Genomic DNA, 27,307 nt, shown 5'->3' on the forward strand with positions numbered 1-27,307 from the left:
GCCTGCATTGATCATTAACTGAGAGCAAAAGACAAATTAATGTTTCAGGCGGGCTCCGTGTTCTGCTGTGCGTTTGACTACATCCCACAGCGATGTTAATGATAGGCCTGCTCTTTGTGCAAAACCCCTAGTTGGGACTTGTACAAAGGCAGCCTTCAAATTACACTTTGCAAATATCAGTGTCAGCAGTGATATCCCTTTTCCATTCCTTCAACCAAGGTGTAAAACCAAAGTGGATTCAAGTAGCAGACAAAAAAAATCCTTGTGAACTGTAACATGTGCATATGCTGTCTATGAATGGCTATTTATATAACTGCCACATGTTGCTCTGGACTGTTGGTTTTGGATTTGAGTTAAGACAGCAAGTCAGCAATTGAGACTCTTCAGAGGTAGTTGAAGAATGACAAGACCATTTTTTTTACTTGACTGCCTTTCTGTTCTGCAGATGGTCTGATCGACTGTATGGATCCAGACTGCTGCTTGCATAGCTCCTGCCAGAACCAGCCCTACTGCCGGGGCTCACCTGATCCACTGGATATTATTGGTCAAAACCAGCAGCCCCCCTCACAGCAAGCTGCCAGGTCTTTCCATGATCGAATCAAGTTTCTTATTGGACCCAACAGCAGTCATGTGCTACCTGGGGAAAATCCTTTCAACAGGAGGTGAGTCCTTTAGTGTAGAAATGGATTCTGATAACTCCAATCACACATGAGGTACCATGTTGTCTGTTTTGTTGATGCACATTAATAGTCACGACTTGGAGATGCTGGCGTTGGACTGGGATGGACAAGGTTAAAAATCACACAACACCAGGCTATAGTCCAACAGGTTTAGTTGGAAGCAGTAGCTTTTAGAGCACTGCTCCTTCATCAGGTGTTTGTTGGACACAACAGCGGTGTTGTGTGATGTTTAACCTTGTATCAGTAGTGTTTGTCCACGCTATTTGTTTTATTCCTCAAGTGCGATTTGAATTCATTCTTTATGCTCTAAAAGCACTTCTGACTCCCATATCAAGGCTCTCAGTCTTGTCTAAGAATCAGGTAGTTGCGGATTCCATACCCATTCCGGATCCAGAACACTGCAAATGCCAGCTGTCACTAAAAGAATGTGTGGGGTGTTGCAGAAGAAATTAAGAGGTATTGTCTTTCAGATCGAAGCCCTGTCTGTGCGCATGCAAAATACTGGGGGACAATATTTGGCAGAGAACTCAGAGGTTATCCTTGCTTCAATCTGTTGCTTGAACTAATATGTTATTTGCCCCATTATTGTTTCTGTGATGTTGCTGATCCTAAATGGATACCCTCCACCTGCTGCAGGACATTATGAGATAACCTGAGGTTTGGAAGGGAATTGTAAAAGCACTGGAAATAAACATAAGTCACAGGGCTATGGGGGAGAGCAGCAGGGCAGGACGAATTGAATAGCTCTTTAAAATTGCTAGTGCATGTATGATAGGTTGATAGTGCTGTATGGTTCTCTAAAGAAACACAATATGGGTAATTGGTGAAGTTTTATGTATGTGGTAGGGGTAAGGAAGAAATTGAATTTTAGGTTGGAGCATCGGGCTTTTAGCATCGGGAAGAAATCACATTTTTATTTTAACAGCTTCAAATTTGCAGATGTTAAATACATTGTAGGTTATGAATAGCTTGCTGGAAACTAAGAGAATTAAGGGGTATGTGAATAGTGCAGAAAAGAGAAGCTGATTTACAAAGTCAGCCATGATTTCTCAAATGTCATACAAGCTCAGGGCATTTCACAGTGCACTTGAGCTACTATTTCTTGCATTCTTATTTTAGTATGATAATATCCCATTAAAGTGAAAGTTCTTGCATTAGCCAGGCTGTGTAATTTTGATTCTCTCTGGACACAAAGTGCTTTAATTTTGCATGACCCACCCAATGGCTTTGTCACAGAGATAGAATCCCTACAGTGTGGAAGCAGGCCATTCAGCCCATCAAGTCCACACTGACACTCTGAAGAGCATCCCACCCAGACCCACCTATCCCTGTAATCCTACATTTCCCACACAGACATGGGGCGAATGTGCAAACTCCACAAAGGCATGGAATCGGACCCAGGTCCCTGGTGTTGTGAGGCAGCAGTGCTAACCATGCTGGCCAGATCTGACCCCTGCTCTAAAAGGTTGGCTATACTTGCACCAAAACATTGAGAGAGAGCTGCCTGCAGAATATACCTGACAAAGGTGCAGTAAGAGTAATCTGAAAAACCAATTGCATTTGTACAGTGACTGAATATTCTCAGGATGTCTCAAAAGTTTTCCCAAGCCAGTGGATTGTTTTACGATACAGTTGCTTTCAGTACTCTGGTAAACTTGGCAATACAAACACAGGTAACTTGATCACAGATCAGATCTATGCAAAATCTGAAATTCTGCTTTCAAAAGTCTGAAATTCCTTCTTAATTATTTCCAAAGCATTTTGTTCTGTTTTGGCATAAGTCTGTTTGAAGTTTTGGAGATAGTTCATGATTTCCAGGCAATGACAAATGAATATTCACTTAAAACTAAAGCAAATTATCTCAACAATCTGTTAAAGTGACTTTATAAGCATAGCTTTGAATTTAACTCACCAGTTGTCATCCTAACTCAAGCTTAGAAGTACTCATTTCATTATTTTTTAAAGTATAAGCAATTAGTAACTATAACATTGAGATAATATTTCATCCATTTTATTTAATATTATGACTTATATTCACACATGCTATCTTTAAATAGCTTGTAGCCCTGCTGATTGCATGTACATTCATATTGATAATAAATGATATTTAGCTTCCTGGATATGTGCAGATAAAAACAAAAACATTCCATTGAAATGACCTATTTTCAAATGCTTGATTGTGCTGAGGGGAAATCTGTGCAAAGGTAAGACAGAAAGGAGGAAAAAAAACATGTTTTCGAGCTGATTGCGAATTCATAAAGACTGAACAGGCTGTTAGCATCCAATTGGCCTGGATTCAGATGAAATCAATTGCAGCTATGTTGTCGAGGAATTCTATTGGGAGAGGGCAAGTTTCCCACAAGATAGATGTTACACTCAGAATGTCACAAAATATCATAAGGGAAAAAGTACCTGATGGTGATTATGCATACCAAACTCTGGCTCTCTCCTCTGCCTCAGTTTGTGTCATACTGTGCACACATTCTCAAGTCAGCTGATCACAAAGCATACTGTAGGATGTGCCAGTGATTTATTTTAGAGGTTATCTTTTGGCTAATAGAGGCGACCATGGAATCAGCTTAAAACAAAACTGCTGAAATAAATACAGGAAACATTGAAAGCGGCCATGAAGAAAATAGACTATTCAGTGCCCTTCATCAGTCCACAAGGCTAAAAGTTAATCATTAGGATAAGCACCGTTTGGGAAAAATAATACACAGGATGTGAAAGAAGGATGGCCCTACAGTAAATGGAGATCATTGCGACGTTTGGAAATAGGTTGAATAATCTACAAATGAGTTGAAGAAACCTTCTAAATTGTATGAAAGATCATTCGTGGAAAATACAGCACTGCACATAATAGTTGGTGTAAAGAGTTAGTTTAAATTAGAACCCACTGTAAAATCATCATGTTAGCTTTGTTAAGGCATCTTACAATATGCTTTCAGGTTCTCCGGCAGTGTGTCTAGTTGCAGGAAAATGAATTGCTTATTTATGTCTCATAAATTTTTTAAAAAAAATGAGGTGTCACCTCTGTTCTGTGAGAGTTGATTTGCAGAGTGATTTGCAAGAGCATGCATCTCACGTGGTCAACAGTGGAGATAGTTATTTTTCACTCATACATTCTGGTTATGTTACCTGCTGTTAGCCTGTGATGATCAGGCCAGACAACTCATGGAGACTGCAGACATTTATACATAGTTCCCTCTCAGTTGGAATTAGAGAGAGAGATGAGAGAGCCATGTATTTTCTTCGCCACATACTGGCTACAAGAGATGTGTAAATTGAACACACGTGATTATAGCCCAGGAAACAAATTGAGATGACAACGGCTTATTCACAACTGTGCCATTTTGAGAGAAAGTATTATTTTTTCATTTGCATTGACATTCATAAATATCGTGCAGAAAGACAGAAGCTCTGTGGAGGTCAGACACTTCCCTATGGAGGAATAGTGAGAAACAAAATAAGGATGCAAGACACCAGGAACATAGCCTTTAGTTAGCATGACAGAGACCTGAAAACAGATTCCAGAGAATAGAACATGTTTCACGAAGAATAAGGTAACATAGAACAAATGTCTTAAGCTTCGAAAGATTCATCTAATGAGGTGCAATGGCATAAGCAGTGCCTAATACAGAGATTTGCAAGCTGCACAAGTACATTGTGTGAGGAACTGGTAACCACATCATGTTGCTAATGGGAGCACATCCTTTGTCAACGCCACCCCACACACATACACACACATGCACAAACACACACACACACATGATTCTGTATGAGATTTTCAGGGGTATGCACATAATGGATAGGTAGCAGCTATTCCCTTGATTATTGAAGGAATCCATAACGGGGGTGGGGGTGTGATTTTAAGGTGAAGAACAATAGGTTTAGAGTGAATTAGAGGAAAAACTGCTGAGGGTGGTGGGAATCTGGCATGCACTGCCCAGGAGGGGAGGAGAGGCAGGAAACCTCACAACCTTTAAAACAAGCACTTGAAATGTCGTAACATTCAGGTCTATGGGCCAAGCGCTAGAAAGTGGGATTGGTGAAGGGAGTCAGTGCAGACTTGATGAGCCAAAGGGCCTCTTCTGAGCTCTATATAAAGAAAGGTCTTTAAAAAGTATGTTTAAAATCTTGAAGCAGAGTAATGAAGTAAGACAATTTAATAAAGGCCTGTACCAAGTGCAGTAATGGATCACAAATTATTTAATGTGCTTTTTATGAATTCATAATGCTCTGGATGTTCAGTGCAAGCAAAACGAACAGGTGCCTTTGCAGAGCACCAGCTCCTGATGTACAACAGAAGCAGAGTGTCTCCAGCTATCCAGATTGTCCTGATGCACTTTAATCCCTGAATTTAATTAAAGCTTTTGGAATTACTGTTTCTGATTTCATAACTACTAGCCAATCTCTCCCATCAACCCCATTTGCAGTTTCCTGGAACTTTCAATAATCAATTCATTACTTATTTAACTGCTAAATTGAAATATTGTGGATGAAATTAAAGAACACAAAGAAATGGAACTGTATACATTCAAACTATAAAACATGGATCATGGTGAGCTTGATAAGTTGTCAGGGGAATGCTCATGTTAAATCAGAATATGTGAAATAATATTAGCGTTTTATGAAAATGAATTATTTTGGAATGTCTTTGCAGTATTACCATATCAACTCATGTAAAAGTCAAATTTTTAAGATTATTTTTTAATGTTAAATTTATGGGGTTGATACTACTTGTAAGGGGCTATAATTCATGCTACAATCCAAAACGCCTATCAATGCAGAAGCCCAGTTGATCTCTCAATGAATTTTAAAAAACACAATGAATTACAGTAAGTTAAGCTGCACACAAAGGGAGGTTGTCACCTGACTCTGCGTCTTAAGCTTTCGCCCTAAATTGGTGTGAATTGTACATCAAAACACATAATAGCACAAAAAAAAATCATTTTCCTCACAAATGTTGATCTGTTATCTGTGAAGAACTGGGATCGACTTTTACATGAGATTGACTTTTACTCAAGTTTATATGGCATTTGATCACATTTGTTTTGTTGGGTTTTTTATTTCTTGAAGCATTTGATTCTCGGTGGAATCTATGTGGGAATATTCCATCAAAGGGTGCTTGATTCCTCTTCTCTTTTTTTCCTGCCCTGGCAATCTCTCATAGCCTGAGCTCCGTTATCAGAGGACAAGTGCTTACTGCGGATGGAACACCCCTCATTGGTGTAAACGTGTCCTTTCTGCACTACCCACAGTATGGCTACACCATCACCCGGCAGGACGGAATGTGAGTTTTTTGCTGATAGTAATAAAATGTAGCTTATGTGTTTCAAACCCATGAAGTGGCAGGAAGGAACCAAATCTGAATAGATTAGCATAACGTGCTTTCTGTTTAAATACTCCTTGAAGGTTATTCCATTATCCAGCTTCACTTCATCAGCCACACCTTGACAGGCCAGGTCAGCTACATCCTGACTTGGTTCCTTCAGTGTTGCTAGGTTACCATGCTGGAACTCCCATCCCTAATGGCACTATATGTGGAACTGTACCTCAAGAACTGAAGTGGTTCAAAAAGTCAGCTCTGTGCCACCTTCGCAATGGCATAACCATTAACCTAGTCAGATACACTTGCAGCTAGTGAATACATTTTAAAAATGTCCACCTGCCTTAACCTCACATAACCTCTGTGTCACCCCATTTCCTCCGTCCACCATCAAGGCCCTTTGTGCCAACTTATGTTAACCAATGCTGCACATCCAGGCACTTTTCCCCTCCTGCCTACCATACCAGCTCACTCAGTGTCCATTTTGGGCAGAACTCCTTTCCCATTCTGAGATTAAATAATATAAAATTCTTACGTGCCTTCTGCATAACTTATAAAACGTTCTAATTCATAGATTGCCTATTCATTAAACTCCTTAACTTATGTAATCCCCCAAAAAAATATTTCATTCCATTGCTCTTAAATGGAGGGAGGTAATGGCCTCCAGTACTATAATTGGGCTGTTAACCCAGAAACCCCGTTCATGTTCTGAGAATCCAGGTTCAACTCCTACAATGGTAGATGGTGGAACTTGAATTCAATAAAAATGTAAAAGCAAAATGGGAATTCAGAGTCTATTAATGACCATGAAATCATTGTCAAATGTCAGGAAAAGCCCACTGGATTCACTAATGTCCTTCAGGGAAGCCATGTTTGTCTGGTCGAGCCTACATGTGATTCCAGACCACAGCAATGTGGTTGACTCTAATCTGCCCTCTGGATAATTAGGGGTTGGTAATACTGCTGGCCAAGCCAGCAATGCCCTTATCCCATGAATAAATTTTTAAAAATTGGAATTAATACTCCAAAATGGTCTAAGGAGAGCCAGGAGGGGGCACGAGAAAGGTTTGGCAGAATGGATTCGGGAGAACACAAAGGCATTTTACACTTACATGAGGAATAAGAGAATGGTCAAAGAAAGAGTAAGGCTGATCAGGGATAGCATAGGGAACTTGTGTGTGGAGTCTGCGAAGGTAGGGGAAGCCCTAAATGAGTTTTTTGCTTCTGCCTTTACGAAAGGAACAAACTTTGTAGTGAATGAAACCTTTGAAGAGCAGGTGTGCATGCTGGAATAGATAGAGATAGATGAAGCTGATGTGCTTGAAATTTTGGCAAACATTAAGATTGACAAGTCGCCAGGCCCGGACCAGATTTGTCCTCGGCTGCTTTGGGAAATGAGAAATGTAATTGCTTCGCCACTTGCGAAGATCTGCATCCTCTCTCTCCACTGGAGTCGTGCCTGAGGACTGGAGAGAGGCAAATGTAATTCCTCTCTTCAAGAAAGGAAATAGGGAAATCCCCGGCAATTACAGACCAGTAAGTCTCACATCTGTCGTCTGCAAGGTGTTAGAAAGGATTCTGAGGGATAGGATTTATGACCATCTGGAAGAGCATGGCTTGATTAAATGCAGTCAACACGGCTTTGTGAGGGGCAGGTCATGCCTCACAAACCTTATCGAGTTCTTTGAGGATGTGACTAGAAAAGTTGATGAGGGTCAAACTGTGGATGTGGTGTATATGAATTTCAGCAAGGCATTTGATAAGGTTCCCCATGGTAGGCTCATTCAGAAGGTCAGGAGGAATGGGATTCAGGGGAACATAGCTGTCTGGATACAGAATTGGCTGGCCACAGAAGACAGCGAGTGGTAGTAGAAGGAAAATGTTCTGCCTGGAAGTCTGTGGTGAGTGGTGTTCCACAGGGCTCTGTCCTTGGCCCTCTACTGTTTGTAATTTTTATTAATGACTTGGATGAGGGGATTGAAGGATGGGTCAGCAAGTTTGCAGACAACACAAAGGTTGGAGGTGTCGTTTTCAGTATAGACGGCTGTTGTCGGCTGCAGCGGGACATTGACAGGATGCAGAGATGGGCTGAGAGGTGGCAAATAGAGTTCGACCTGGATAAATGCGAGGTGATACATTTTGGAAGGTCGAATTTGAAAGCTGAGTATAGGATTAAGGATAGGATTCTTGGCAGTGTGGAGGAACAGAGGGATCTTGGTGCGCAGGTACATAGATCCCTTAAAATGGCCACCCAAGTGGACAAGGTTGTTAAGAAAGCATATGGTGTTTTGGCTTTCATTAACAGGGGGATTGAGTTTAAGAGTTGTGAGATCTTGTTGCAGCTCTATAAAACTTTGGTTAGACTGCACTTGGAATACTGCGTCCAGTTCTGGTCGCCCTATTATAGGAAAGATGTGGATGCTTTGGAGAGGGTTCAGAGGAGGTTTACCAGGATGCTGCCTGGACTGGAGGGCTTATCTTATGAAGAGAGGTTGACTGAGCTTGGACTTTTTTCATTGGAGAAAAGGAGGAGGAGAGGGGACCTAATTGAGGTATACAAGGTAATGAGAGGCATAGATAGAGTAAATAGCCAGAGACTATTTCCCAGGGCAGAAATGGCTAATACGAGGGGTCATCGTTATAAGCTGGTTGTAGGAAAGTATAGAGAGGATGTCAGAGGCGGGTTCTTTACACAGAGAGTTGTGAGAGCATGGAATGCATTGCCAGCAGCAGTTGTGGAAGCAAGGTCATTGGGGACATTTAAGAGATGGCTGGACATGCATATGGTCACAGAAATTTGAGGGTGCATACATGAGGATCAATGGTCGGCACAACATGGTGGGCTGAAGGGCCTGTACTGTGCTGTACTGTTCTATGTTCTATGTTTTAAATCCAAAGAGTCTGAAATCACTTGAGGCTGTCGAATCAGCTGTGATAATGGAAGGTTGTGCAATCAGTAATGCAGCACAAATCCAGTAACCTTCGAGTTTGGCAGTCCCTCTGTGTTGTAGTTTCTTTCAGTTTGACAATCAGTATTCACTTTTTATGCTTATTAGTGACTATTTATAACAATCTTAGAAGGAGCCTTACTTCTTCCAAAGAGCACGGTATCTCTCTCAGTGATGCCCTGGTACCATATCCAAGGAAAAACCTTATCTCTCCAAAAGGGTATCTCACCTCTGCAGGGTTATGCCTGCTTCTACCAGATATGGACACATAGTGTTTTACACACATAAATCAACAAAATAAGACATGAGTGGATTATGTGTAAAATGGGCATGCATGAAATACAACCAGCCCCTAATCCCAGCCCTGCTAGAATGTTAGTTGCCACATTTGAGGGCCCAACGTTTGGATTTCAGTTATGAAAATGCCGGCTTTTGTATCAAATCACTAACTGTGTTTTATTGTTTCAACTCAAGTCGCGAAATTCCTCTGTAAAAAGAGGAACAAATATCATTAAATAGTCAAGACAAAAATAGAAATTCCTGGAAAAGCTCAACAAGTCTGGCAGCATCTGTGGAGACAAATCAGAGTTAACGTTTCAGAAGGGTCACTCGACCAGAACGTTAACTTTGATTTCCCTCCACAGATGCTGCCAGACCTGCTGAGCTTTTCCAGGACTTTCTATTTTTGTCTTGACTATTTAATGATATTTGTTCCTCTTTTTTACAGAGGAATTTCAAGACTTGAGTGGAGACAAATCAGAGTTAACGTTTCAGAAGGATCACTTGACCAGAACGTTAACTTTGATTTCCCTCCACAGATGCTGGCAGACCTGCTGAGTTTTTCCAGCAATTTCTACATTTACAGCATACGCAGTTCTTTTGGTCATAAAATAGTCAGCCAGTCAGCACTAGTCAGAAAAAGGTTGGTTAATGTTTCTGATGAGGTAATTTTGTCATGAGGGGCATGGAAACCAAGCTCTGAATCATTTTGCTTTGAGTCTCTGCAACTAAAATAAGCGCTTAATTTTTCAGTGCAGTCTGTAATCATTCATCCCTGCAGTAATCAAAACATGTCTCCCTATGAGCCACTGATGTTCAGCAATTAAGCAATGCAACATACTGATAGGCATAGACCATCCTATCCCTAGAGATGGTTTGATTGTGGCTGATCAATACCTAAACATTATTTACCTGGCCTTGCTTCCTATCTTTTAATACCCTTCTGGAAAGGAAATCTATCCCTGCTATAAACTTCTCAATTAACTTAACCTCGGCAGCTATTCGGGATTGCACATTCTAGATTTTTAATTTTTTCAATCTTACCCCAGATGGTCTCACAACAATTTTCAATTTGACTCCCCCCCCCCCCCCACCTTTTCCTGAACTCTGAAACCAAAGAACTGTTTTATTACACCTTGCCCATCAAACTTCTGAATCATCTTCCATCGCAATTCGTTTATCAAATTATTCAGATTATATTATTTAATTATAACAATTATTACAGACAATGCTTCAATTCTGCTGAACCCATTGTGAACTGACCATCTACCTCTAAATAGCCAAAAAATGGTTAAGACTTCATCTGGAACAGTGGCCTGCATTCAGACAGAATCAGTGCCTGAAATGTAATTTTGCCAAGATGTTTTGTTTTTAATTTCTGGTTGCCAGCATTTGCAATTACCCCTTATTACCCCGGTCCTGTTCACTTTGTGTCTTAGGGAGCTGAAGTAAAAATTAGGATATAGGATCAGACGCAATGCTTAAAATGATTCCAGTTCACACCCATATTGGTCACTGACATGCTTGCCCAGACTTCCCAAAGGACAGAGTTTTCAGTTCCCAAGCAGCTCGGACAGAGAGAGAATTGAAAAAGGTGGCATTGGAAAAGCAAAGAAGGTCAGGCAGGATCCGGGAAGCAGGAGAGTTGACATTTCGGGCATAAGCCCTTCATCAGGAATGTGGAGGGGAAAGGGGGCTGAGAGATAAACAGAGGTGTGGGGTGGAGTTGGGGGGATGGTAGGTGGGGGCATGATTGTGATAGGTCCGTGGGGAGGGTGGAGCAGATAGGTGAAAAGGAAGATGGATAGGTAGGACAAGTCAAGAGGGTGGTGTCAAGTTGGACAGTTGCATCTAGGATGAGGTGGGTGGAGGGGAGAATCAGAAACTCATGAAGTCGATGTTGATGCTGTGTTGGTGTAGGGTCCCAAGGCGTTCTATCTCCAGTAGTCAGGTGGCTTGGATTTGGCAGTGGAGGAGATCCAGGAATTGCATATCCTTGGGGTAGTGGGAGAGGGAGTTGAAGTGGTCGACCACAGGGTGGTGGGGTTGTTTGGTACGTGCTACCCAGAGATGTTCCCTGAAATGCTTCATACTGCATTTGTAGCCACCTGAAGAAAGGAGAAAATCAGATTGAAGATCTTCTCCTGGTTGCCCAGTGAGTTTAAACTATTACCTATTGACTCACAGAACTGATTGAACAAAACTCACAGAGCTGAGTTCATTGTTCCAAGAAGGTGGCAGTGAGTCTGCTCCTGTGTTCCTGGCTTTGGAAGCTCTGTCATAACTATCCAAGCTGTGTGAATTCAAAGAGAGCACGGGGTGATGATCTTCCCGAGGTTTTCCCCTTCCTATTTGCAAACGTGACTGAGCTGAAAGATACTGCTGAGGGTCTTGGAACTGATAAAGCTAAGAATGAAAAAGAATAGAAGTGCTATACGTTTAAAACTTAAGATTCCCTATTATCCTTAACTTGTTACCATTGTAAGGGTCATACTGTGATCCTATTTATCTATATTGGAACTGTGCCCATAAGGTTATGTTCGTGTACTTGCCTGCCTGGGGCAGTGAATTGCAGACTGCTTCTCAAGTGTTATCGTGAATGTTTGGCTTGTAGGACTTCAAGTGATTAATTGACAACTAGAAGCAATGGTAGCAGAAGAGAACAGGAAGGTTATTATTTATCTGCTGCCGAAATGTTCATTTACACTTTTGCTTTATATTTGATTTTCCTACGGCAGTGCTAGCTGGCCTTCTGTGTTCTACCCTCTGTTAATGAGGTCATCCAACTCATACCAAGCTCCATTTAACCATCACTTCTGCGGACTGACCTACATTGGCTCCCTGTTAAACAATGCCTTCATTTTAAAAATCTTAGTTTTGTTTTCAAATCCCTCCATGACCATGTTCTTCTCTATCTTTGTAATCCCTCCCAAAACCTCTTGAGCTAGCCGTGCTCCTCCCAACGTCTCTTGCTGTCTTTAGGAAGCTCCTGAACTTCTATCTCCTTAACCAAGCATTAAGCTTTCTGCTGCAGTGTGTATCTATAAACACCCACATCATTTCTTGTTCAGTGATGCCCATTGAGACATTTTACAACCATAGAGGTGCTATGTAAATGTAAATTATTGTTGTACTGCCCATCTGAGGTAATTGGATGACAAGCCATGAAACTTCTCAGCATTGTGTACCTTAAGGTGTAGGAGGAGAATTATTCATTATTAAAGGAACTAGAATCTATTCTGTTGTTTTAAAGAGCCCTCAAGTTCATATAATTGTGAGATATTTAATTTCAAGAGAGAGGTGAAGAACAACAAGACATTTTAACTCTTTACCCAGAGTGAGATAATCCTCCCCCTTGCAGGTTCTCCTAATTTCTAATGCTTTCCCATGTGCACACTTCCCTGTGGGAAGACCGCAGTACATGTGAGAGCTGAGGCAAAAGGGGACAGACCCAAACAAAACCACTACCTCAAAACAATACTGGCCTCACGAGACAATCACTCGAATGTAGATGTAGCTCCGAAGTCTAACTGATTTCCTGAACCCTCCCATCCAACCCTCAATCTGTACGGCCAACATACAGACAAGTGCTGAGAACAATTGTAGCTATGCAATCACCATGCTACTGAGGCAGGCTAGATCAGTGGGAGCCAGAAGGGGAACCTTGAATCTTTCTGATCTCCCTTGTCCCGCTCTCTACGCAGCAGTATGTTTGCAGACAAAACAGTTCTGCAGTGATTATGTTAGACTGAATTTCTTTGTTGCTACCCTGTTGTTATCAGTCCTGTAATCAGATGAATAGTTTGTGTAAATTGCATTTTCCGGCTTCCAGGGCAGAAATTATTCTCATAAAGAAACCCGGTTTCTATTTAGTTATAATCTTGTCGAAGCCACGGTAACAATTGCAAATGCCTTTAATGTGATTGAGTGGCACAGAGTGGTGTCGTGCTCAGGAATGCTAAAGAGAAAGTCCAAGCTCAATAACTTAGATTCGTGCCCTGAGTGACACTGATTTTCCTTCTATGGCTCTTGTTTCGATCAAGGTTCGACCTGGTGGCAAACGGTGGGGCGTCTCTCACTCTGTGCTTTGAACGTGTCCCCTTCATCACTCAGCACCACACTGTGTGGATCCCCTGGAATGTTTTTCATGTGATGGACACCATGGTCATGAAGAAGGAAGAGAATGAGATTCCCAGTTGTGATCTAAGTGGATTCGTGAGGCCAAATCCCGTCATACTCGCATCTCCTCTGTCCACCTTTTTCAGGTCATCTCCTTCGGAGAACCCCATTATTCCTGAGACACAGGTAAACAGACCCTTCGCTACCTTCCTCTCACTCACAGCAACACATGCAACTACACACACACACTCACACACACACACACACCCACACACACACCCACACACACACACACACACACACACCTGTTATATTTCCAGTTCTCTATCCTCTTTCCAGATTATCGTCCAACAAGTGTCATTGAAATCACAAGCATTTAGAGCACTGCTTCTTTGTCTGGTGGCACTTCTGTAGAGATTGGGGAAATTCATCTCTCCTGTGATGCCACGCATTCATTTTCCAACACATGACATCATCCTGCCACCTTAGCATCATCAGATTGCTTTACTGCAAGTTTATGTTCACACACCTGGGGTCTGTGGTAATATAAACTTTGTGGCACTGTGTACAGACATAATTACATTCTTCAATCAAATTCTCCCATTCCATATTGGTGGCCCCATCTGTATTGTCTAGTGGAGTGTTGGTAATACCTGCCCAAGAGAAATCACAGTTAAAATGAAATAAGTGATTTTTCTTTCTTATTTTGGGCTTAAACTCTCCCCAGTGGTTGTGTGTATTATCTTGGCCTCTACTTCACCTGTAAGCAAAGTCTGTCTGTCTCTCCAACTAACCTTCACTCTGTCTAAGAAGGACATCTCTGTCTCACATTCTGATATATCCTTCAGGTGCTTCATGAAGAAACAGAGATTCCTGGCACTGAGCTGAAGCTAATCTACCTTAGCTCACGGGCTGCTGGCTATAAGCCAGTTCTGAAGATCACAATGACCCAGAGCACAGTGCCATTCAACTTGATGAAGGTTCACCTGATGGTGGCTGTGGTGGGCCGACTGTTCCAGAAGTGGTTCCCGGCATCACCTAATCTGTCGTACACCTTCATATGGGACAAAACTGATGCCTACAATCAAAAGGTCTACGGCCTGTCTGAGGCAGTCGGTAAGTTCAGAGGAGACTTTTGCCTTAGTGTACTTGCTTGTCGTATGTCTCCAGCTTCTCTCTTTGCTCCGTCTGAGGCCATAAACAGATGAGTCTGGACCCAACCCCACAACAGGACCTCACCAAAGTTGTCGTCCTTAACGTCTGTCCCTACTGCCAGGAATTGCTGGTTGACCCATTAGCTGCTGTAACATCACAAGCAAATCTAATAACCGCACTCACATAATTCAAAAGCAAATCATTGGAAAGCTGAAATAAAAAGCAGAAAATGCTGGGAACACCATTTGGAAAGAGTAGCAGTGTTAACTTTTCAGGTCTGTCATCTTTTATCAGAAAAGATGATGAAGCATTACAGACCTGAAAAATGAACCTTGGTGTAGACCTGTGGAGTATTCCCAGAATTTATTGTTATATTCCAAGTACACCCCTCACCCACAGTTCAATCTTGTTGTCTTTCAATAGCGAACACTTACACAATAATGGGGAGCTCAAAGCCCATTCTCATCAAATCTAACAGCACCTAAAGAGGCCATTTGATGCATTGTGACTGAAATAACTATCCTTTTGATCTCAGTTCGTTTTTTATTCATTCCCAGGATAAGGGCATCGCCGGCCAGGCAACATTTAATGCCATCCCCAATTACACAGAGGGCAGTTAAGAGTCTTAAATACTTGTGGAGTCACATACAGGCCAGACCAGGTCAGGATAACAGTTTCCTTCCCTAAAGGAGATAGTGAACCAGATGGGTTTTTCCAACATTCAAAATGGATTCATTAGATTCTTAATTCCAGATAATTATTGTATTCATATTCCACAAGCTGCCATGGTGAGATTCAATCACAAGTCCCTGGATTACCAGTCCACTGATAATACCACTAGGCTATTGCCTCCCCATTTATTGCTTTTAAAAGCTGTGTGAATTCTATGGTATTCCACAGACTTGCAGCACATGGTTTTGAAATCCTCTCAACCATTTTCATTGCTGATTCGATAATCATCTTAAATTTATGCCATCCTGTTACCAACTGACTGACTACCAAATGAAAATCATGTTACCCTCTTCACCTCACCAAATTTGTAATTTTGAAACCCTCTATCAGACCTCCTCTTCGCTTTCATTAATGAAACAAGCACCTCTCCATTTTTCTAATCTTTCCACATCATCAAAGACTTTAATCCGCTAATGTGATTTTGGTGAATCTCTGTCATGCTATCTATAAGGCAACTTGTACTGAACACAACATTAAACTGCAGCTCACTCTCATTCACCAGCAGTGCTAGGGTCACTTATAGTGTCGAATCGGAGATGGTGCCATCATGGTGATGTTACTGGAATAGTCATCTCGAGACCAATGGTAATTCACTCCAGTCTTGAGTTCAAATCCCACCACAGCAGCTAGTGGAATTTAGTTTCTATTCATAAATCCAAATATAAAAACTAGTCTCTGTAAACATGGCAACTATCATCAGTTGTTAATGAAAACACATGCAGTTCACAAGGAAATAAAATCTGCCGTCCTTACCTAGTCTGGCTTGCAGATGACTACAGACCCAGATCCATGTGGTTGACTCTTAATTACTCTCTGAAATGGCCTGGCAGACCATCTAGCCCATCTAGGGATGGGCAACAAATGCTGACTTTGTCAGAGATGCCCACATCGCCCAAAAGAATAAAGAAGAAAGAAAATCAGCACAAATTGATTTGTACTGAGTTCCACTCAGCTCAGTCATGGGACTCCAGCCAAGACATTTTTTATCAGGGTCCCCTAATCCCTGCAGCAATACCTCAATCTAAGTAAAAAGGTTGATTTTTATCATTCATGTTAATTAATGGCATGAACTAGAAGAATTGAGTGCACAGGATCTCTGAGGAAATCTTTATATTTTTAAATGGAGGAAGCCTTTTCAAATTAAGTGATTTTAGACTCTGGAGCCCAAGAATATATTGAGATTTCATAGACAAACACAAGCTCCAGCTTTACACTGTGTCAGAACATCTAACATTCTCTGAAAGTTTGTGTGTGTTTGCTGTTGCTTTAGCATGACCAGACACAGCAAGTGTCTGCTTAAACCCAACTACTGAGCCTAGGTATTTTCAACATATTGAAAGGTAGGGCACACAGGCCTCACTGGGGAAGTGCTCCACGAGAATGCTACTCAGTCTGCAAACTATTCTTGCAGTATCACCACTTGTTTACTGGCAAAAGCCAATTGTATCCATACCAACACTTTCCCTTTAATTCCATGGGCTTCCATGCTCTTTTGGAGCCTCCCATGCAGCTCTTTCTCGTTGAAAGTCTTTGTGTAGCACCATTTGTGACACTGCTTCGATTAACCTGCTGTGCTTTCTGATCAGAGAATTTAATCAAATCAGTCAAGATTTAATGTGCCTTTTAACTAATCCATGCAGTTCTTGTAGTGAGCTTATCTTTGGTCCAGCACAATTAGGTTCAAGTCTGTCCTCAGGATTTCACAGCCAGGGAGATGCGTCATAAAGGGACTAAAAGGTTGCTTGAAACTAAGACAAATCCGTGCCCTTCCTGATTAATCAATGCCATTCTGAGTGAAAGGTTAGATTCTCATTTCTGTTAACACACTCAGCAGTTATGTTGGGCTGGCCGACCCGTAACTTCCTTGTATCGAGATATAACATCTGAAGTTCTCCAGTAGTACTCCAGTCCTCAGTCAGGATTGATTGATTGTGATGAATGCCTTTTCTATGCCCTGGCATGCATTTCATTTGGAGCAGCAGATTTCCCAACTTTCAGTGATAAATCCTTTAGTGAATTTTGATACCTTTTATTCTCCTAACCATGGCTCCTGTCTCATCTTTAAATGCAGTTTCATATGATCAGCATCCTTTCTGAATACCAATGCACTTCAGCTTTGTCCTCTGCATCTGTGGGCCCATATTGGGTCACTGGGAAGGAACCATCGAGTAAAACATTATCCCAAAGAGATTGATGTTCTTCTGGTGTTTTTAGAATCACAGAATGCTAAGTACACACGGAACTGATTCCATCCATCATTACATTGTCAGTCCTTTTGTGGAGTGATCCAATTCATCCCCTAGGCTTGGCAAACCTTTCTTTATCCAAATTCCATTTGAAAGTAATGATTGAATCTGCTTCCAATGTTGTTTCAGGCAACACATTCTCAATGACAACTCTGTATTAAAAGAAAATCCTTTGGCCAGCTGTTTCTTTTGACAATTATCTTATATCTGTGTCACCTGGTTACTAACCCTTCTGCCACCGTGCACAGTTTCTGCTTAATTACCCAGTCAAAACCCTTCATGCCTTTATTAAATCCCAACTTAACGTCATCACCTCTAAAGAGAAAGTCCTAAAACAGGCCTAATCTCTATAGCCTGGTGGAAAGAAAGAAGCAGTTCAGTTTTCACTTTTAAAGGGAGGGGGAAGGTATTTGGGCTAAATCCCACGCTAACAGTACTGCACAAAGAGTTGCAGGCTGTTTTGCTTTATTATAATCTAACCAAACCTTCACAGTGGCGTACAAAAGGCTGAGAAAAATCGTTTTTCTTTGGTTTTTCATTAATTCTGGAGCCAGAAATGTGCTGCTGCCCATATAAGAGAAACTTAAGTCTAATTTTCCTCATTTGATCCCAATAACAGGAGTTAGCCATTCTGTATTTTACACCTCTCTGCCACTCAGTTAGATCATCATTGATTTGTATTTCAACCGTGTCTTTGATCAGCAATTCCTTGACGACAAAAATATGTCCAAGTTCAGACAATTTAAGTTGACCTAACACCCACAGCCTTTTGGAAGTGAGAGTTGTGAATTTCCTTTCTGTTTTGTGTGATGAGGTGCTTTCTGGTGGTCTTTCAGCCTTATGAGTGTTTGAAGGAAAATTTCTTCCTAGCCAGTCGATTAATGATGGTTTTCTCCCTGTCCAGTTTCTGTGGGTTATGAATATGAGTCCTGTCTGGATCTCATCCTCTGGGAGAAGAGAACGGCTGTTTTGCAGGGGTATGAATTGGACTCTTCAAATATGGGTGGCTGGTCACTGAATAAACACCACGTCCTGGATGTGCAGAATGGTAAGAGGATGAAAAGCATGCAGTGATTATTGATCTGCCGACGGCTATGCATGGTCTTTACTTGAGTTTGATGCTTCAATGTGTGGTAACACTGCAGCTCCAGATGGTGCAGCACAAGGTGGAGTTTTATAAGGTCTGGCATTACACCTGAGAGAAATCCGCTCTGGCTTGACCAGTGTGACGGACAATCTACTATTAATTTGAAAGAATCTCAAAGTTCACAGAGCACATTGCACTGACGTTGGGGAACTGAAATGGTTATCCCACTGCAACCCTGACTTCAACTTCTGACCCTTCGACCTCTGATTTTTGCAATGCCACCTAATTTAACTATTTTCAGCAGCCACTGTGCTAGTTAAATGCAACATAGAAAGGTCCGTCTGGACCATTTGACCAGGATATAAGAGGGGAAGGATTTAGAAAGGACCTGAGGAGTAACTTTCTCATGCAGAGGGTGGTGCATGTATAGAATGATCTGCCAGAGGAAATGGTGGAGGGTGGTACAATTACAACATTTAAAAGGCATCTGGATGGGAATATGAATTGGAAGGGTTTAGAGAGATATGGCCCAAATGCTGACACATGGGACTAAATTAATTCAGGATATCTGGTCACCACGGACAAGTTGGACTGAAGAGTCAGTTTCCCCATGCTCTATGACTCTATCTCGGTTCTGGTTTTGTCAGACATCCAAATTGCTGGACCCTACAAAAGAGGGCCCTGCAGAAATTAAATCAATTATCGTTCATTAGCAGAGGGATTGAATTCAAGAGTCGTGAGGTGATGTTGCAGCTGTACAGGACTTTGGTTAGGCCACATTTGGAGTACTGTGTGCAGTTCTGGTCGCCTCACTTTAGGAAAGATGTGGAAGCTTTGGAGAGGGTGCAGAGAAGATTTACCAGGATGTTGCCTGGAATGGAGAGTAGGTCGTACGAGGATAGGTTGAGAGTTCTCGGCCTTTTCTCGTTGGAACGGCGAAGGATGAGGGGTGACTTGATAGAGGTTTATAAGATGATCAGCGGAATAGATAGAGTAGACAGTCAGAAACTTTTTCCCCGGGTACAACAGAGTGTTACAAGGGGACATAAATTTAAGGTGAAGGGTGGAAGGTATAGGGGAGATGTCAGGGGTGGGTTCTTTACCCAGAGAGTGGTGGGGGCATGGAATGCGCTGCCCGAGGGAGTGGTAGAGTCAGATTCATTGGCGACCTTTAAGCGGCATTTGGATAGGTACATGGATGGGTGCTTAATCTAGGATAGAAGTTCGGCACAACATCCTGGGCCGAAGGGCCTGTTCTGTGCTGTATTGTTCTATGTTCTATGTTCTATGTTCTAATTTGGAGAAGGTTTCCAAGAAGTCTTGCCATTGATGGAGTGGGTAGAATTTGTCAACGCCTTGTGCCCCTTTAAACCCCAGCGTCCATCTTCATGGCACAGCCCAGTGTTCTGTGTTCCCCACCTAGTTCTCACAAACATGGATCTGAAAATTGGTCCCTTAACATTACAGAATGGAGCCCATTCCTGGTGGTGGAGCTTTTAAACCACGGTGGAGGTGTCACAGAGCAGAGGAGCCCATTTGGCCTACCATGTTTGCACCAGGTCCTGAAATAAGCAACACCTGACATGAATAGTAAAAAAAACTATGCAAGAGGCTGCGCCTATATGTAATGTCGGAGAGTTCTGTCAGTGGACTAGGGGCATTGTAATAGTGTGTGACCACAGTGTGAGAGTAAGCACGAGCTTCCTTGCTGTATCTCCTGTCAGCCAGGCTGTTATTGGCATTTTCCCAACAATTCAACCCGTTAATGATTTTGTTAAGGCAGAGCACACAACAGCCCCAAACTAAAATTCAGATCCTATGTGAAGTAGCAAATGTACTTTTTTCTCAGAAGCAAGTTGATTAGATTCTTCGCTGACCCTGCACTATACTCGAGTTTAGTAAAAATAGAATGAAACGAAAGATATCTCTCCACCCCGCAACCCATACCTCCTCTGATTCCCCACCACTACCCACACAATCCCTTTTCCCCATCCATGCCAACCCAAGCCTTCATACCCTCCATGCCACTCGGTGTCCCTTTGCTCACCATCTTCATAGCCACTATGCTAATGTATGGTCCTATACCGAAAGTTATAGACTCTATACCAATGTTCTGCCAACCCATAACACCCAGCCTTTGCCTCTCTACCCACCATGTCAACTCAACCTTGTATCCACCATGACCTGAGGTAAAATATAAAGTTCTGTTCAGTCTGGTGTATGTTACGTACTTCACTCTGGTGAGTAAAACACTCCTTTATTTCAATGATATACATTGCATTTAAATTCCTTCTAATCAATGAAGCCTGCGTCACGGCAAAAGTGGGAGCTGTGGTTTCCGTCCAGCTTTCACACAGCATGAACGCCAGCTTTTAGCTGTTACAGAGAGAGGAATAAGAGCTTCCACCTCCAACTTCAAGACCCCAACAACTACTGAAAGACAAAGCTAAAAATCCTGATTTTGTGGGAGCTTGTCCCCACACATTCAGGCTGCTTCTATTGTTCCAACTTTGGAAGAAAAGCCCAAGGCCCTCACCAGCTGATTACTTTATTGGCTTCGAGCAGACCACTCTCCACCTCTGACTCAACCTTTCTTCATTTAAAAAAAAGGACAAAATACCCCTTTTCAAGCCAAAGAATCGACACATCTCCCCATCAATATACAAAAATGGCTTCATTTTTAAAAAACCTTTACTCTTACTCTATTAGCGCACTACAATACATATACATTACATTGACTCTAAGCATACAAACATTCACCACTGTTGTCCATTTCAGTCCCCACCACCAAATGCCGACATTTTCCTTCATTAAAGTCACAACAATGTGTCAGCAATTACATTCTCTTCTCCTGCCACATATAACTTAACAAATTGAATAGCTGCAATAATAAACTCCATGTAAATCATCTGGAATATTTATACTTAAATTTTTCTAATAACTTTAATTGGTGATGATCAGTATATAGTATCTCAGACACATTAAGGGCATTATAAATGTTGAAATGTTTCAATGCCAACACCAAATTCAAGGTCTTCTCAATTAAAGAATATTTCTGTTGATGTTTATTCACTTTTCTGGAAAAATGCCCAATGGGTCTTTCTATCTTCTCGTCGGCTTCTTGCAAGAGTACAGCACTGACACCCACATCACTCACATCGACAGCCACTTTGAATTGCTTTATGTAATGAGGTGTGATTAACACTGGAGCAGTGGTTAACACAACTTTTAGGCTGTTAAATGCCTTCTGATATTCCTGTGTCCACTGAACTTTCCTGCACTTCTTCAACAGCTTGTCCCATCTTCTCAATACAGTCTTGCAAAAGGAATAGGAAATGAATCAGCTTTCAGAACTGCATTGGCTTTGTGATAATCCATACATATTACTGGGTACCATCGGTTTTGGCCCCATTACTATGGATGAGCTCCATTTGCTGCAACTCACTTCAATCGTGTTGTCTTTGAGCATGTATTCAATCTCTTTTTGAACCTGTGCCAACTTTAGAAGGTTACGTCTGAAAGGATGTTGTTTAATTGGAACAGCATTTCCTATGCATCATGCATAATCACATTAGGAGAAAGTAAGGACTGCAGATGCTGGAGATCAGAGTCAAGAGTGTGGTGGTGGAAAAGCACAGCAGGTCAGGCAGCATCTGAGGAACAGGAGAATTGAAGTTTCGGGCATAAGCCCTATATCAGGAGTGACTAATCACATGAGTACTTCCCAGCCTATTCCCACATATTTCCCCATGTGATTGTAATAACTCTTTCAGGTCATTTTGATTTTCCTGTGGAGGGTAACTCAACAATGTATCCCAATTTTTGAGAACTTCCTCATTTTCCAATTTAATTTGAGGAATGTCCAATTAAGGAATAGCTGAACTTGGTTCTTCACTCTGTGTCATAACCAGTACCATATTCTCCTTTTGCTTTTCTTCCCTATCAAAATGCATTTCGAGCATATTCACATGACATGATCTGTGAAATTTCTTTCTATCTGGCGTTTTCATCAAATATTGACCTGTCTCAATTTCTTTTTCATTTGATAAGGCCCACTAAACCTTGCCTTTAAAGATTTGCTCACCACTGAGAGTACCAGTAACACTTTATCTCCACTAGGAAAATTGTAAATTTTTGATTTCTTGTCTGCTTCCTGTTTCATCACATGCTGTGCCACTTTCAAATGGTGTCTAGCCAAGCCCCCAGCTCTGTTTAATCTTTCCCTTAAATTTGACATATACTTCAAATGTGTGTTCTCTGAACTCTCAATTACCAATTTCTCCTTAATTAATTTTGTGCCCAAGAAAACATAGCATCATCGTACACATGAAATGACAGCATATATTTACAATATTTATTTGATGTCAAGTATGCAGCCTAAGGGGTTTTATACTGTGTCCAGTCCCTTGGTATACCATAGCAATGACCTTTCCCTTTTAGACAGTGGCTTTCCCCCATTGTAGTCATTGCCCCCAAGGCTAATAGCATACCTCAGTGTGTACTCTTGGACTTAATGATCATATCTGCTGAATAGTTTATGACAAAGAGTTAAAAATATAAGCATTTGGGGGAAGCAGTTGTCAACGCTGGATTCTACTTTGGTGTACCAAAGTAATTGCAGCTTCTGTTAAAACTGTTCAGTGGGATAGATGACTCACACATGGTTTGAATTCAACAAAACATGGAAAATTCATCCATTTCTTCCCATTCTCTTGTGGATAAAATCTATGGTATGTTCATTTGTTTTACAAGTGTACCAATTTCCCTAATTGAAGTTTTTGCTGTGTAACATCAGAGGTAGTTCTGTGGGAACAAAGGGCTAATTGAATCGTGATCGAGTGAGCAAACGAAATGGAGCAATTAAAGAAAAAAATTTGGACAAGTCAGTTCTTAAAAATGTGTTGTGTCGGTGAATCGATTCTTTAAATTATTCTGGGATGTGCAGTGACAGGCAATAACTTTTCTGAAGTGAATTGCGTCTAATTGAATAAACACAGTGATTAGTTGTAATGACAAGCTACATAAGCCAGAGAGATTCATTCTGGAGCAGAGTACAGACAGCAGCAGGTGTTTGTGCGGACACCCAGAAAAATGGTGATAAATATTCTAATGAAGGTAAAATATTGTTCATCATTCCCTTTGTGTTTTGTGAAGAGAAATTGTAAAGTAGTAATTTTTCATTGTAACGGCTGAATGTATCAGGTATAATAACAAAGCATGCTGACACAGAAGAGTTCTTTGATGAAAATTACAGAACTCAGCTATTTGGGGAAAGTAATTGTCACAGTTGGGTGTTGTAAATGTACACTAAAGCTGTTATAGCTTTTTTTTTAAAGCTGTTTTGTGGGAGAGATTAATCTATGAAGGCCTGATCTGAGTAAAGCCTGGAAATTTCACATACGGTTGAATTATGGTTTTGTAAAATACTCAAAACCACCCCACCTCCTCCCCGAGTGACTTTCCTGTTGATGGCCTCTGCTGAAGTCACTGATATTGGGCTTTTAAACAGAATTGCTGCCATATTGGAAGAAACCCTACAGAAATAGACCCTTGACTTGCCATGTTGGGAACAATGCAATTTTTTAATCATGGGATTTAATTAGACAAAGAGATGTGAATATTTTAATTTATAAATATCAAATGGGATTACTCAGCTTTGTTCTGGGGTAAATCCAGTGATTTATGGGGGGTGTTTATAATCTGCAATGTGTTGGACTTCAGCAAAGACAGAGATGGGACCTGTTCGTACCATAGCGTGTTAATTATTGTTCGATAAATAGAAGGCGAAGTCCATTAAAGTTGTAGTTGCAGGATGATAGTTGTATGTTCATTTTAGGTTCCTGGTCCATGGTAAGAGAGTTCATGTGATACAATGGCCAGTGTCCCTGCCTCTGAACCAGAAGCACAGGGTTGGAGTTCAGAATGTAGCCATAAAGATCAATTCTCAACCTGAAAATCCCTTAACTATGTCTATGATAATGCAGCAAGGGTGGGAGAGTCTTCCGGTAAGCAATGCTTAATTAGTGCCTCTCAAGTTACAGATGCTGGCAGCAGACTGGCAACCTGTTCTGGGGAAAGAAAATAACTATTTGAAGGGATAAAAGCATGGGATTTTCATCATGTATCATTAGATATGGAAAAACCTTTAAGGTAAATGATAAAAACATGAGGTGTTGGTGTGGGGGCCCATCTGAATCAAGAGTATGGTGTTTATGCCCAAGACATCAATTCTCCTGCTCCTAGGCTGCTGCCTGACCTGCTGTGCTTTTCCAGCACCACACTCTCAACTTTGATCTTCAGCATCTGCAGTCCTCACTTTCTCCGAGTGGGGGCCATCTCCCTAATTTTTGTTCTAAACAATAGACTGCATCTGCAAGGAAACCTGTGGAGCATAACATCTCATTGTGACAAACTAAAGAGTTTTGTGTTGGACCTAGCATTCTCAATATTTGTAAGTAGCACAGGAAAACTGTTACGTCTGAGCTACAACATTTTATGAGAGTGCAGATTCTAGTATGTACAAATGCTGCTTTCCTAGCATTGATGCAGAAACCAGGCTAAATTTAGAACTGACCATTCACGCAGTCACACTCCATACGCATCCCTTGTTCAGAGAAGGAAGACAAACAATGCTAATATCAACTTGGTTGGAGATTCAAAAATCGTGTTTGCTCTGAATTATTTAACAATGTGAGGAGAATATTTCTCACATTGAAGTTCTCCTTCTTAAGATGAGAACAAGGTGCAATCTTCAGATTTCTGCCCCACCGCCCACAACAGTTCACATTCTACTTCTCACATTCAGTTGTTACTGCAATCAGCTACACCTCTGCAAGTTCACACCCCTGTTGCTGGAAAACCTGTTCCTGCCCCATTAACCTACCCTCTCCAACCTGGTGAAAGAAAGAGACACATACCTAGCTGGTTCTCACTCTGGAAGTTGATAGATGTGAATGTGTTGAACTGTCAAGCCTCTGGGCTTTTGTTGTAACGCTTTCGGGCTGTTTCACATCAGGAATGCAGCTTCCTGTTTGAGTATTTTCTCCAAGGTCCTCCCATTGTGTGCTCTTCATGGAGAGATGTTGGATCACGGGTGTGCATTTGTTAGGTCAGGTGGATTCAGTCTCTGCTTTGATTATTATCTGAACAGGCAGGTCCATAGACAGACTGCTAACTGTGCTGATAATTGAGAATGTTAGTGAAGCGATTAATGCCCAATAAATCACACCACTGATAGTATTAACCCAGTATCGGTCAGGAGTGCTCTCTGCATGGGGAACCTGATACCAGGGCAGGTCTCTCACTCAAAGGAACTCAAACTGATTAAGGTGCCCGGCACCAGGAAGAGGGAAAACTCATTCAGAGCCAGCACTTAACCCGCGAGACCTCGTCTTGTGGCCGGGAATCCAGCAATGACTCTCCAATTGGCCGACTGCGTTCTGCAGAGGGGAGCACCACCTTTTGGGTCCTTCATGCAGTGAAAGGCTCCACCACTTGTCTGCCAAATGCCTGAATAGAACAAAATGTGACAGCCCTTGCTGTAAGGAGGGAAGGCAATGGCCAACCACCTGTCTGTCTGCAGCTGAGACCCTCATCACCTCGAATGACTGCCCCCCTATTTATTCATACAGGCCAACAGCCTGCACTGAGAATAAGCCACCTTTCTCAAATTGGAGAATGGTTACTAATTTACATATAAATTCAGACAGAAATACATCAAGATGCATTTGCACTTAGAAACAGTGAAGCGTTGTCATTAGAATTTCCAGGTAACTATTTTCTTAGATAACTGTTTGTATTTCAATGCTGGTTTTAGTTAAAAGTTCCCACATTCAACATTGTTGTTTACTGGTTTGTGACCATTACCATCTGCCATGCAAACTTAAATGTTTTATGTTCAAAACTCAATTTAATTTGAATCCTGAAACGTTGGTTGCAGAGTGTTGCACATGGAGCCTCACACCTACGACCCACAGTCATAGACATGAAATCATTCGCGGCAGGAAGTGGAAACTTACTATTATGAATTATTCATTTCTATTCAAAGCCATGAACTGATTTTAGATGTGTAATAAAGCGTGAGCTTTGTAATTGTTACTGAAATGTCAAAACCTACATGGGAGCAAACATTAGGAACTGAAATGAACACTGACAATCACTGGACCAAACGAGCCATAATTCATTAATTATCAACAGAAAAAGTTATTCAACAGACCTTTCAAGCTCCTTAATTTGAAAAACAACCTGGTGTATTTATATTAACTGGGTTGATAAGAGATCAAATGAAATTAAAGATAAGTGCCATTCTGAGATAGTTTATGAATTCCATTTTGAAATAGTTTATTAATAATTCCAAGCACTCTTGTTATATTAAGACAGCTCTTCAGATTATCCTATAATGTTACATTAAAAATACAGATGAATATGGCATGAGGTGTGAATACCAGATGGTGCACAGCAATCTTTTTTGAAATGTCATTCATTGTTTTTAATTCATTCATGGGATGTGGGCATCGCTGAGTGGGCCAGCATTTATTGTCTGTTAATAATGACCCTGGATAATATGGTGAGCTGTATTTTTGAACCACTGCAATCCTTGGGAAATAGTTAAACCCCAGGTGCTGTTAGGAGGGAATTCCAGGATTTTGACCCAGTGATAATGAAGACTTGGTTGCATGGCTGGATGGTGTGTGGGCTAAAAGGGAACTTGCATAATACAAAACTGCTAAAGT

At 41.4% G+C, this 27,307-nt stretch overlaps 1 protein-coding gene across 20 annotated transcripts in view; it reads left to right on the forward strand.

The window, feature by feature from the left end:
- LOC140495521 (teneurin-3) overlaps positions 1 to 27,307 on the forward strand; it is a 2,480,372-nt gene that overhangs the window by 2,393,361 nt on the left and 59,704 nt on the right. For all 20 annotated transcript variants that reach the window (XM_072594601.1, XM_072594600.1, XM_072594605.1 and 17 more), the window contains 5 exons: positions 446 to 662; positions 5,854 to 5,973; positions 13,280 to 13,541; positions 14,204 to 14,471; positions 18,393 to 18,536. In XM_072594601.1, the coding sequence (XP_072450702.1) occupies positions 446 to 662; positions 5,854 to 5,973; positions 13,280 to 13,541; positions 14,204 to 14,471; positions 18,393 to 18,536 (1,011 nt within the window). The remainder of the gene's footprint in view (positions 1 to 445; positions 663 to 5,853; positions 5,974 to 13,279; positions 13,542 to 14,203; positions 14,472 to 18,392; positions 18,537 to 27,307) is intronic.

Source organism: Chiloscyllium punctatum, chromosome 2 (assembly GCF_047496795.1).
Source record: "Chiloscyllium punctatum isolate Juve2018m chromosome 2, sChiPun1.3, whole genome shotgun sequence".
Taxonomy (NCBI): Eukaryota; Metazoa; Chordata; class Chondrichthyes; order Orectolobiformes; family Hemiscylliidae; genus Chiloscyllium; species Chiloscyllium punctatum.